The sequence below is a fragment of the Apteryx rowi genome, unplaced genomic scaffold (assembly GCF_003343035.1).
Source record: "Apteryx rowi isolate R43461 unplaced genomic scaffold, aptRow1 scaffold_31, whole genome shotgun sequence".
Lineage (NCBI taxonomy): Eukaryota > Metazoa > Chordata > Aves > Apterygiformes > Apterygidae > Apteryx > Apteryx rowi.
The window spans coordinates 557,381-569,540 of NW_020449530.1; the positions used below are offsets into that span (position 1 = coordinate 557,381).

The window sequence follows — 12,160 nt, forward strand, 5'->3', positions numbered from 1 at the left end:
AAGAACTACCTACGGCTTTCACCATTTCAGACCCGTGTTTTAGCTTCAGCCCTAAACAAACCAGAAGTGAAGGAAATCACATCAAGATTTAATTTTTATGGTTTGCTGTGTACTCTCCACCCTCAAACCTTTGCAGCAGACCTTTAGAGGCTCATTAATTACCCTTAACCCATACTTACAGGTCCAGTTATAACCAGAAAAAAGTCACCCAATCCTGAAATGCCTTCCATAAGTGGAATTCCAGGTCTTGCTATGATGCTGCTTCATCATTAGAAAACGATGCAAAGAAACCCACCAGAAAATATATATGTTTTCAGAATAATTTCTTTTATACTATGCTTAATATTTTGCTACATACCCTTCTTTTCTCATTACACTGAGTGAGCATAACAATAATTTGAGATTTTTGTTGAAGAACCATCTTCCAAAAATCATTCCTAGTTTCTGGCAATGGTCCTTGTGTTGCAATGTATTCCTGGGGTGAATTGTAACCCTAAGAAACAGAGAGAGATGCTATTTACCAACAGGCTTAATGCTTCAGAACATGTATTTTTCTCTGGTATATGTATTTTTTTTTAGCTTCCCAAGCTCAATTTGTGCATTTTAAAGAAACTACTTCATGATTTTTTAAATTTATTTTGAGATTACAACTTTTGCCAGTTTTTGATGCTTCCAAAGTATAATCAATTCAGAATGAAAAACAGACGGTGAAGCTGATATTTTACAAATTCTTTGCTGTGAGAGCTGGAAAGGCAACATCAGACAAACAGGTAATAAGAATCTTATATCAAAGTTCCAACTTCTTTCAGATCTCATAATTTAAAGGTTTGTTTCATTATAGAAGTAAAAACAATTATACACCCTTAGCTTGCTCATCCCAGGCAGTGCCTGTGGTGATTTTCAAGAACTGATGTAAATGGAAGGTAGCAATAAACAGGAGTATTTGCATGTGTTTACTTTATAAGGACTTAAACTGGTAAGAAGCTAATTAGAATTCTGCTTAAAACAATACAGATTATGCTGAGTCAACACCCTTAACAGATTATCATTGCTATGTTTTATTGAAGCTCAGATGCCTTATATCCATGCATTCCTGCTCCTGTCACTATCAATGTGCTTTTAGATGTRGAGTCCTTCTTCTCTCCTCCCTCCCCCCCTCAAAAGACCAMTGTAAATAATAAAATATCCACAGAAGGGCAGTTTTAACACCTACTATAATCATATTTGATGAGACTGTATCAGCAAAACTTCATTTGGAAAGTTATTTGATATTCCTAGTAAGAACAAAAGGTACAGTTAAGGCACAGCATGAGTCCATGTAAATTGGGCTATTTCTGTGCCACCATAGTATGCGGTTTGTTGAAATACTGAAGATTTGGGAGCCCCTTCCACAAATTACTTCCTCCAGACATTTCTAAGAGTCAGTTCAACCTCAGTGTTTGTACTATATGGAAAGCTCTTTGTTTGTCTGCACGGGCTACGGCCAACCTAAGTGGCAAATCTCTAATATCACAGCTATTCAGATCACCACTAATAACAGCGTCTGGAAGGAGGTATTTAGTGAAGAAGCAATTATCAGAAAAGCCAAACATTAGGATGTTCTGTCTGTCCCTGTTGGGAAGGCAATTCCTATGGCTAGTATTATGCTACAAGCAAAACTGAATAGATGTAAAATATAAAATCTAAACTGAGCAATCCAAAAAGGAGATCACTGCATATAAGTCTGGATGCTATAAACACTTCATAGAAGTTTTCTCATTTGCCAGTGGTGCTTTTGGGTATTTGTACATTTTTATTTCCTGATTCAGTATGAGCTCAGACACTTGCAGCTTTACTGTCTCTGTTCATCCCCTTGCTACACAGAAACCAAATACAGGCAACATGTTCAGCAGCACCTGGTTGGGAGACTCCACAGTGGCAAAGCGGCTTCACTGATTCATCCAAAGGTGCCTCCCTTTTGCGTAATCCTGACTCATCTCCCTCCAGCCAGGCCAGGGCCAACGCTGTCTCCTGGTCACAGAAGGGAGGCAGAAATGCTCCCCTGAGAACATCCCCCCAAGTATAGGGGCTTTTTCTAAGCAGATGCCTTCGTGTCCTGCTTTCCCTCCACAGGGCGAACACGGCATGCACGGAGCTGCGGCCAGGGTGGAGGGGGAAACAGGGGCAGACCTTCGCGGCAGTGATGAGAACAAGCGTGGGGGACTGCAGAGGCTAGTGAAAAGCACAGTTCCCTGCAGGCGGAGTACTGGAAGCTGAAGTGGAAAACGTGACTGAGCCACCAGGAAGTTTTGCACCATTTGCTGCTGACATGCTCTAACTGCTGCACAGGGCATTATCCTTTACATTGTTTGGAGTCTCTTTACTCACGGGAATATAGTTGGCATTAATGTAGTCAGAACCCTCTTCTTCATTCATTGAAACTAACCGGACACGGCTAAAATCATCTGTAAAAGGAAAAAAATGTACATATATGACTTGGCTTTCAAACATGGCACTCCTCTCAAACTAAGCAAAATTAAAAGTAATCCTCTAAAAACTGAAAAATCTATTAAAAAATAAAGAATGCTCATATTCGCCAAGAGAGAGCAATGCTTGCTTCAGTAAGCATTACAGGGTTGCAACTCAATTAATGTGCAAAATGCACCCTCCAACTGCTGTCCTTTTGGGCTCCCTTAGATTTCATTAAAATTGTAAGAAAAAAATAACACTGCTCAGTAGTAGAAATGACCTTGCGTTTCTCAACTCCAATCACCAGTCTTAGGCTAACACAAAACCTCTATCACCTGATTCTCTTTAGGAGCAGGTTTTAGAACAGGCTTTTATCGGTCAAAAAGTCTGTGCTGATTTCACAGTTCTCTTATTAAAACTCTTCTTTCCCTCTAGAGGCACTTCAGCAGGAGCCTGCATGTGTTGTACTCACATGGTAGGATATTTGTGTAGCGATTTTTACAGCGATTCATGGGAAGGTCAGCAGCAAAGTGGGGTATGTCAAGCCCAATCAGTTTTAGCTCCTGGGGTAACAGAAGGAAAAATGTCAAGGTCAAATTCACTAACACTCAAAAAATAATTCTTTGTGAAATGAGTGCCTGCGGCATGTACCAAGCTGAAAATGTTCATAAAGCTCTTTATAAACTGACAGTAGAGATACACTGAGCTTCCTTATCTGCTGCCCATGAGTTTGGCTCAAAACAACTTCAGACCAATGATGTAGTCTCTTCTGCTGATGCTATCAGTGCACTGCTGCCAGTCAAGGTCATGACTAAGGGATGCTCCTCTCCAGTGGCACTTAATTAGCTAAAATAGTGTCAGACTTGACACTTGGGGGTTGATAAGTTATTTCTGTGGTGGTCATTCACACCACTTTAAGAGCTTTCTTCAGTTCCTCAAGTGGCTTTCGATCTTGATACTGGGGAATGCTTTAAAGATGTTTCTAGTTATTACTGTAAGTAGTCACATCTAATATATGATGCATCAAAGCACTTTTCACTGAGAGGAAGGGCACATGTCAGCCACACACTACAGTGGGTAACATCCTGACAGTCCTCCTCCTCCTCTTTTAAGTCATYGGGAGCATTGGTCTCACTTCAGCAGCCCTAGGACTGGAGCTTTTTAGTTTTATATGACTAAACTGACTTTAAATGCTGGGTAATTCAGGCAATGTACCTCAATAATGTGCTCTTGAAGAGATTTTTTGATGTCACCTTCTCATTCCAGTGCTGCCACCCAAATTAAAGAAATTATAAAAATCCTGAATTCAACTTAGGCTGCCAACAGACCCTAAACTAAAGAATACATGTCTGACAATTATCTAGATCTAAATGTGATGAGCCATAGAAATCAGCTTACTAAATATGGTCTTTAATAATACCAAGGACTGTGTTTAAGCTCTGCAGAACTTCAAGTGAAGCTCATCAACCTAGCAACAACACATATTAAGCACAACAGAGCACAGGAACACACCACAAAAACCTAACATCTGGAAAAAACTGATTTAGGCATGGCAGGTAGGAGAGGAAGGAGTCCCCACGGATTTACCTCAAATTGCAGAGAAAATTTATAATCTGAATCTTTGGCCATATCCTTGATGTAGCCATCAAAATCATCCAACTGGACAGGGCTTTAAAAAACAAACAAACAAACAAACACACAAACATTTAGGAAAAAAAACTTTTTAAATAGGTTTCATTTCTATGGCCCCACAGAACACTATCAAGTCATGAATACATATTTGCAATTATTAATGCTAGAAAGTAACAAAAGGGAGGAAAAAAATCTCCTGAATCTGTGCTAACAAATGGCACTGAACATATTGCTGGTTACCTGCACCATACCGTAACATCACAAGCAAGCACAGCTCAGGGAGAGGAGCTGATCCCTGCAGTGAGCTGAGCTCTGAAGCTCTTAGTGAGGACGATGTTAAGGGTTTGACCTGGGTTAGCAGGTAGGAGTTGTCCTGCTGGAGGGAAACCACTGACCTGAGGCGAGGGGAGAGGCCCACGCATCTTACCTAGACTTCCTGGCCCCTCAACCACCTCTGAAGGTCTCTAAAGGGAATATATCCCCAAGGCACAAGTGGCACCACAATGAGAGGGTGATTCTGCACCTTGGTGCAGACCCACTTGAATTACTGTGCTGTCAGCATGCTTCTTATAGCAGAGCAGTGACAGCTCATTTAAGTTGCCTCAACACCATGTAAAAGGTTGCTTTTACATACAGAAACCATCTGGTAAAGAGACACTTTTAAAACTCATCTGAGCTTTGCTCATTCAGACCCTTAATAGATTTCATATTTAGGGCCTGATTTTGGAGAAGGTCTGTGAAAAAAATTAAAATAGTTTTGGATGCTGCTGTAGTAACTGTTTTCTCCACTGGCTTTGAGAACTATAGGCATTTCTCATTAGAGGCTGAATTCTCCTGGAGAAATGGACACTAAAAATAGTGAAATATAACTATACAAAGCTATGCAGAGCTTCAGCAGGTATAAACTGGCCTTGCTTTAGTGACTCCCATTGCTTTACACACTTGTGCGCCAGGTAAGGGTCTATCTCTTAGTACAGGCACAGCCTCTGAACATAAAGGAGGAATAATTAGGCTAACGCTCTGAATAATGACCCACAGGTAAACAGCTTCCCTCACCTAATTATCATGTTCTAATTTACAAGCTACTGAAGCATGTACACAGCAATCTTTTCATTTACTTTGAGGCAATATGCCCAAAGGAACTTGTCTTATCACCACTTAATTACTCCTCTTTACCCCTTAGCATTAATAATCTAATGTTCTAGGAACAACCGTAATGAGAGCCCCATGTCAAGAGGGAAATAAACGCATTCCAGTTTTTCACCATTTGTCATTTTTAACTAAGGAAAAGCTCCGCTGGAATCACTAACTTGGATAATTGATCTTTTCCCTCATGACTAATTTTATATCAGTCAGGAGCTGTTTTACCACAGCTTATCTGCTCAGGAGAGTTACTTTTGTGCAATTATTGTTTGTTTTTGGCTTTCTGACATCTCTCAGGATGTGTTTACTAAGAAGTTTTCTATATCTGTAACTGCAGTATCACTATGCCAATGCACTCCATCATGCATATTCAGTCTAAGGTGACTTTTTTTTTAAATTTCTTTAAATATTCAAGAAGTCACATACTTGGTCAGCTTTCTCTTCTTTAACCCATTTTTACTCCTGTAAAAAAAAAAAAAAAAGTTTTTCATTCGTTAAGCTGTTGTATGCTCTTGGTTTAAAGTTAGTACTGATTTAAGAACGTATGTTTTATGGTCACCATATTACTCAGGATAAGGTTGGTGATAATATAGTGGATATTTTTAAGCTAATAGTGAAATTTCCATTGACGTTAATGGGATGAGTTTTCCATTCTGTGGCTCTAAGAACTGCCTGCTTGTAAAAGGGAAAACCTGTACACACAAGCAAATGGGTCCTCTGCAAATCCTGACCCACCGGCGCCAGTGGCTGCATGTGGGCCTGGGTTCAGTCCCAGGGGCCCAACCCTGGCCAAGCCAGACAGGAGGCTGTAGGGCTGCAGGCAGCCCCACTCCAGCTCCTGTAGGCTGGAAAAGTAGACGCCAGTGCTGAAGCATTACTGGGAACGAGTGTACGTCTGTTGGGTAAAGGGAGTAAAAAAACCACTTGCAAATTCAAGTAAGAGTAGTGGAAAAAAGAAAGGGCCCAAACAATATTTCTCACCCATTGCATAGCCTGCTTACGTGATGACCAATGAAGACAATGGCGAATATCCTACTGATTTCAAGGACTAAGGCTTAAACCTTAGGAAATTTTAATTGACTTCTGACARGTAGAGATAATTATGCTAGTCATGTAATGCACTGTCTCCACATGATTTATAAGTGATATAATTCACTAGAGACAGTTGTGAGCAAGATTATGAATGAATTAAACAGTATAAACCTTAAGAAATGGACATAAGAACTGCACTACACTAACTACCTTCATGTGTTTTTTTGGAGGGGGGAGTATGTGTGAGTGAGTGAGTGAGTGAGCGAGCATGTGTGTTCACTTAGTCGTTGTCACAAAAACGTTAACTGATCACTCAGATTAAATGCACAAAACAAGCACCCTGGGATACTTTGGCTATAGGTTTGAAAATACTGATCCCCCCTGTTAAGGGGATGACAGAGCACCAATGACAAGTGCACAGCCAGACAGTGACAGAGCAATGACAGAACACAAATAGATTCTTGCTTCCCCAGAAGGAAACCTAGTGGTGTCATACTTCTTTTTTCTGAGTACTAAATAACATCTGTTCATTAATCACATTATACTGATGCTATTTTTAATTTCATGACGATAGTTGAATGATTTCTAGATACTTTGGGTTACAGCTTCAATTTGTAAATTGAAAGACTTTTAATTTCAAAGCAGTGAAAAGAGAGAGTAAAGATATAAATATTAAAAAGTGGAGTATTTTATTTTTGTACCCTTTCAAGCTTAGAAGAGAAACAATTGATTCATTTCCAAAATTTCCAAAATGAAATTTTCCAAAATATTCAGTTATCAGAGCAGCTGCAACCTGGGGTAATTTCGTTATCTGGTCAAGGTACCTTTCAGTTTAGATCCAGATATTTGCCTGCAGAGTGAGCAAGAGCTATAGCAATACCAATTTTACACTAATGCGGAGATTTACTTTGCAAAGCATTATAGTATTATACACCTCTTTAGCCTATAATGCTATCTATACAGCTACAGTCACTCATTCATGTGTACTATATGCATACCCTGGTAATATTTATTCTACATCTTCAAAGCAGTTTTTCCAAAGAAACCTTAAAATTAATTCATCTAGATTATTCAATGCAATTCTCTTTTATCTCCTGTGACTGTGGTAAATCTTTTAATGCTGGGCATATTGGAATTCATTTCAAAAGAAAAAAAATATTTAAGTGCTGCTTATCATGGGAACGTTTCTAACAACTCTTCTCCAAGGAACACTTCAAGAGGAAATAAAACAAATGATTGACATCCATTTCTCAGAAACAATTTCTTGTGCTTTGAGAGTCTCAAGAGGCCTTTGTTTCTTAGCATTGCAATTGTTTCCTGAATGTTCATAAATGTTTTAAACCAACTTGTGCACAAAAGATACTAGCTGGTGTTTCACCTATTCTTCCATTTATCCTACAGATTCAAATACAAAGAGAAGGATTCATCTCATGTCATTCAGCTTCAGCTGCTTGAAACTTGTCTAGTCTAAACTAGGTAGCTTGATTGTAGAGGCAGCCTCCGAAGGTAGATGCACGTCTCCAAAGGTGAGTTAATGCATATTAAGAGGCAAAAGAGGGGGATGACTCTTTCTGCAGCAGTGCCATTGAAAATGGCCATCTTGGAATTCTTGACAGTCAGAGTTAAATGAGATGAGTTTGATCTGCACAACAATAAACTGTTTGCCTAATCCTCCATCACTGTGCAACACGGGTGGGTAGCTATGCTGGGTTAATTTCAGGCAAGTTACAAGTCAATATAACATTAGGCTTGGAGATATTTGCAAGACTTGTTTCTGGTCTTCACTTGGGTTTGTGCGGAGAACATGCTTTGACTTTCAGGAGAAAAGAAATATACCCTTTCTTTAGTTATATATATAAAAAAAAAAATCACTCTTACGTCTGGGCCAACTCCAAATTTAGATGGCTTCTTCTACAGAGCCAATGTGACCCAAGGAAAACCAGTCTCAGGAATCCCTACACAGAAGATTTCTGTGACTACCTACCAGGGCATCATTGCTGTATGATAATACCAGGGAGGGGGTTTGGTCAAAAGTAAATCTTCATTTTGGTACCAAAAACATTTCTGTACATTACTATCTATTGGACTCCAGATCATCAGGAACAGTTTCTATAAATTCCATAACTCTATAAAAGTTTCTTTTATACAAATGAAGCATTTTCGGATCATGGTCAATTATAACTGCATTTGTAAAGGGTTCATGAAACAGTTCTGGTTCTAAATAGACCCTGGGACTTCATTGGCTACCTATTTTCAAAACACCAATCAGTTATTTACTAAGCCTTTATAAACTATTTATAGATGAAACTATTAAACACACACACACATAATGACCCAATTTTTGCACTTGGGGAATGCTAGTCTATACGGATTCTCAGGAAATTGATGTTTCCAAAAGCAAAACTTCACTGATATCAGGAGACTAACTGCACCTTTAAAGACATCACACACCAAACAGGTGGGGCAATATCAAGCAATTTTAGTATGAGAAAAGCAGCAGCAGCACRCCAAGCAATGAACAGGTGAATAACTGGGGCAGAAGAAGCCAGGGTTTGTAATGAAGTGGCAAAAATTACAAAGAGAGAGCAATGAAATGAATAAGATGACCATCATAAAATCAGCTTTTTAATACCAAAATGGGTTGGAGCATAAACAGACACACAATAGATGAAGCAGGGTAGCAAATACTTTGATACCCACATCCTCTCCAATTCATGTTCTAGAACAAGAAAATTATAACTTAAAGAGCTTTGACCCATTTGAAAACAAAGGTACCACACATTTTTCATGTAATAGAAATTAACATTGTTTAGACATTGCATATGGAAAAAAACAAGTAAATCACTTACCAAGGATTAATATAAAATGCCAAAAGATAATCAGTCCAAAGGCATGAGGGTAGCAGAGTTAGGAAAGCAAAGACACTTCTACGCCTGTGAGCATTAATAAATAACATACATAAAGATGAAAAAGTGAGCAGAGTTAGTAAGACAAACAGAAGTCAGGAGATCAGCAAATTCTATTTCAAAAACAAGCTAAACCCATATAGCCTTCCTCTTACTTTCTTTATAAGAATATTATTAGCAGCCACAGAATTTTTACTCCTCAAGCTGACACCCTGTGTAGCATTTTCAGCCATCCACAATAAAATTCTATATGATMAGAATAAATGTGTTTTATGGTATTGATTCAGGCCTACTATTTTAAAGCAATGTTAATTTACACAATGGCAGATTTTCAGAGACTGAAATGTATTGAAAATTTCATCCACAGGCCTGTGTTCATTACTAAAGTGGTACAAAACCTATTTTCCTGATGTTTTGAGCTATTTCAGGACAGATWCATTTTATTTTCACCACATATAACTATTATAATCTACCACGCTTGTTCCTGAAAGTAATCCTGTGGATGTCAGCAGGAACATCTGTATCAGAGTTAGATTAGTATCATGCCAATATCTCTTAATTCCTATTGTATCAGATTTCTGAAAAAGGCCACAGAGCTTTTGCAGAGAGTTCCCTCTTTAAGTGCTTTAAATTCTCTCCTAGGTTTTCACTAAAACAGTATTTGAACTTCTTTCCTTGTTTTCTATGAATAATTATTCACAGCAGGTTTCATTGTTGCTAAATGAAGTTTATTTGAGTAAAAAAATAGTTGTAAGATTCTGTATTTGCAGACTGTTTACCAGATTCGGCTATGCCTTAATCAAGGAAACATACTGAGGCCTGTTCTACCTGTATTGGTTGAGTGGGCTACAAGGACTTTGCAAACATGAAAAAGTCATGAAATTTAAATAGAAACTGCCCCAGTAGTAGGATTTTTGGCTAAATACAGACTCCTTCCTCCCATCCCGTCAGAAAATTTAATGCCTTAAAAGTAATACTGACCTTCACAGAACTGCTCTAAAGAGGAATCAGGAGGTGAAATTTCCTTTTTTAGTAGCCTTGCTTAATAAGAAGTTATTAGACACTGTGTTTTCCCTGGAAAGCAAGTCACCTCTGCTGTAGTTGTCTCTTAATCTCCAACCAGTGGTGGAAAACTTCTGCCCACCCAGTGGAAACTGCAGGTAATACTTCAATGCACTTTGTTGCTGAACAGAAAATGGGGCAATTTGCAAGGTGCACCTTCCCTCAACATCGGTACAGCTTTGGTGGGTCAGGCAGCAGCAAAAGCCCTACATGTGGCCCTGCAAAGGGCGCGCTTCCAAACAGTCCTGCTCTGCCAGCACCTCTGTTGGAGAGCAGGCCAGCATCTCCCTCTAAAAATGAGCAACAAAACCAGTAAGGTTATGAGCGACATGGGCAACTCTTCTGTGCTCTGAGGACAGCATCAGTGCGGCCAGCACAGCAGTTCAGCTTCCTAGCTAAGCATCTGCCAAAGTGATTGCAGGAACAGGGCCTTAGGGTTTAATCACTGAGAGTTTCTGCGGGACTGGACTGAAGATGAAATCTGGCCTTGCGTAAGCAGAGCTCTGGTGCCACAGAGGGGTTTCCATTAGGCTTAGAAGAAAGAAGTGATTGTATTGCCAAGATAATACCCTTTCATTCAGGATATCCCAAGTGAGGTTTTCCAGAGCTTTTACTTCATCTTGCCTACACAGGCAGAAGGAATTATTTAAGCCCATGTTTTCTTTCATCATTGMATCAAGAGAAGTATCCATGCTATACCAAATCACAGGCTAGTATGTTTGGAGTTCACAGTGCACATTTAGGAACTCCCAGCATCTAAAACAATTGATTTTACTCAGTAACTGAAAAATATGCACTCAAAAAATAAAATTCCATTGTCTACCTGGAATTACAAACTCTTTCGCCTGCTCTTATTATCCTGTGCCACTCTTATTATGTCCCTGGAATGGCCCCAAGCAAAACAGGTTTCTTAATCCTTCTGCCTGTCTTTGGGGCCACACTTCCCCCTCTGCTGTCTGAATGGACAGTGCATCTGGTCTTGAGGTAAGCCTGGGCTTTTCCCTCAGAAGGCAATGGAGGCACAGAAAAGGGGATGTCTTTACTAAMTCAGAAAAGTCAGGACCATAAATCTAGCCACACTGGTTTGAGTTACTGAAATCTATGGAGATATTCAACAGGAATATTTTTCAAATACTTTTTTATAACATTATATGTATTTATATATGTATGTATATACATGTATATATATACATATACATACACTAAATTAAGCAAAAAGAATCTTCACTTACAAATCCAAAACTATTAATTAATTCCCCTTCCCATAAAAAAGTCTTTTCTGGTTTTAATAACATCTGTTACTAGTTTAATCATTTGATTCAAGCTTGGATCTTTAACTAACAAGAGCGTTTGATCTTCTGCCTTCATTGCTATTAACACAGTCCAAGTAGGAGAAGCTGAAAAAGAGATTAGTTTCTACTGCATACAGCTGGCCACTATTAAAGCTAGACCAAGCAAGTGAAGCTTGTTTAATATCCAGTTAATTAGCAGCACTGTGAGGTATTGACAGGATTTGCCAGGCTTGTTAGTTCAGTTTGCATGCTTATTAGCAAAAGGCTTGTTTTGGTGCAGTATCAATCCATTTAATCCTGTCCTTGTTGGCAGGCTGTGTCCCACGAGGTCAGGGAAGCAGTTCCAAGTGCACCAACTTCTTGGCTGTCAACAKAGCTGACCACGGGTGTAAAAGCAAGGCTCATATTTCCTTCTTCCTACACACTTGAGCAGTGTTTCAGATGGCCACAGTATGTTTTTAAATATCTGTGTTTAGACTTGCCTTGAAAGATGTTGGTCTTTTTGCATTGATTGCTAACAGCTGCCTCACGGAAGACTAAACACCAGGTCAGTCATTAGCCTCCATTCATTTAACAAGAACATGAATGAGAATGACCACGCTGGCAGCCAGTCAAGGAGTGCTTAAGGCCCTTTTTCTTCTGTAA

At 39.2% G+C, this 12,160-nt stretch overlaps 1 protein-coding gene across 1 annotated transcript in view; it reads right to left on the reverse strand.

Moving 5' to 3' along the window:
- PTPRO (protein tyrosine phosphatase, receptor type O) overlaps positions 1-12,160 on the reverse strand; it is a 65,530-nt gene that overhangs the window by 10,057 nt on the left and 43,313 nt on the right. The window contains exons 16-21 of the mRNA XM_026070369.1: positions 9,105-9,188; positions 5,650-5,685; positions 4,036-4,117; positions 2,921-3,011; positions 2,368-2,444; positions 359-493 (exon numbers count right to left, since the gene is read on the reverse strand). Of these exons, the coding sequence (XP_025926154.1) occupies positions 359-493; positions 2,368-2,444; positions 2,921-3,011; positions 4,036-4,117; positions 5,650-5,685; positions 9,105-9,188 (505 nt within the window). The remainder of the gene's footprint in view (positions 1-358; positions 494-2,367; positions 2,445-2,920; positions 3,012-4,035; positions 4,118-5,649; positions 5,686-9,104; positions 9,189-12,160) is intronic.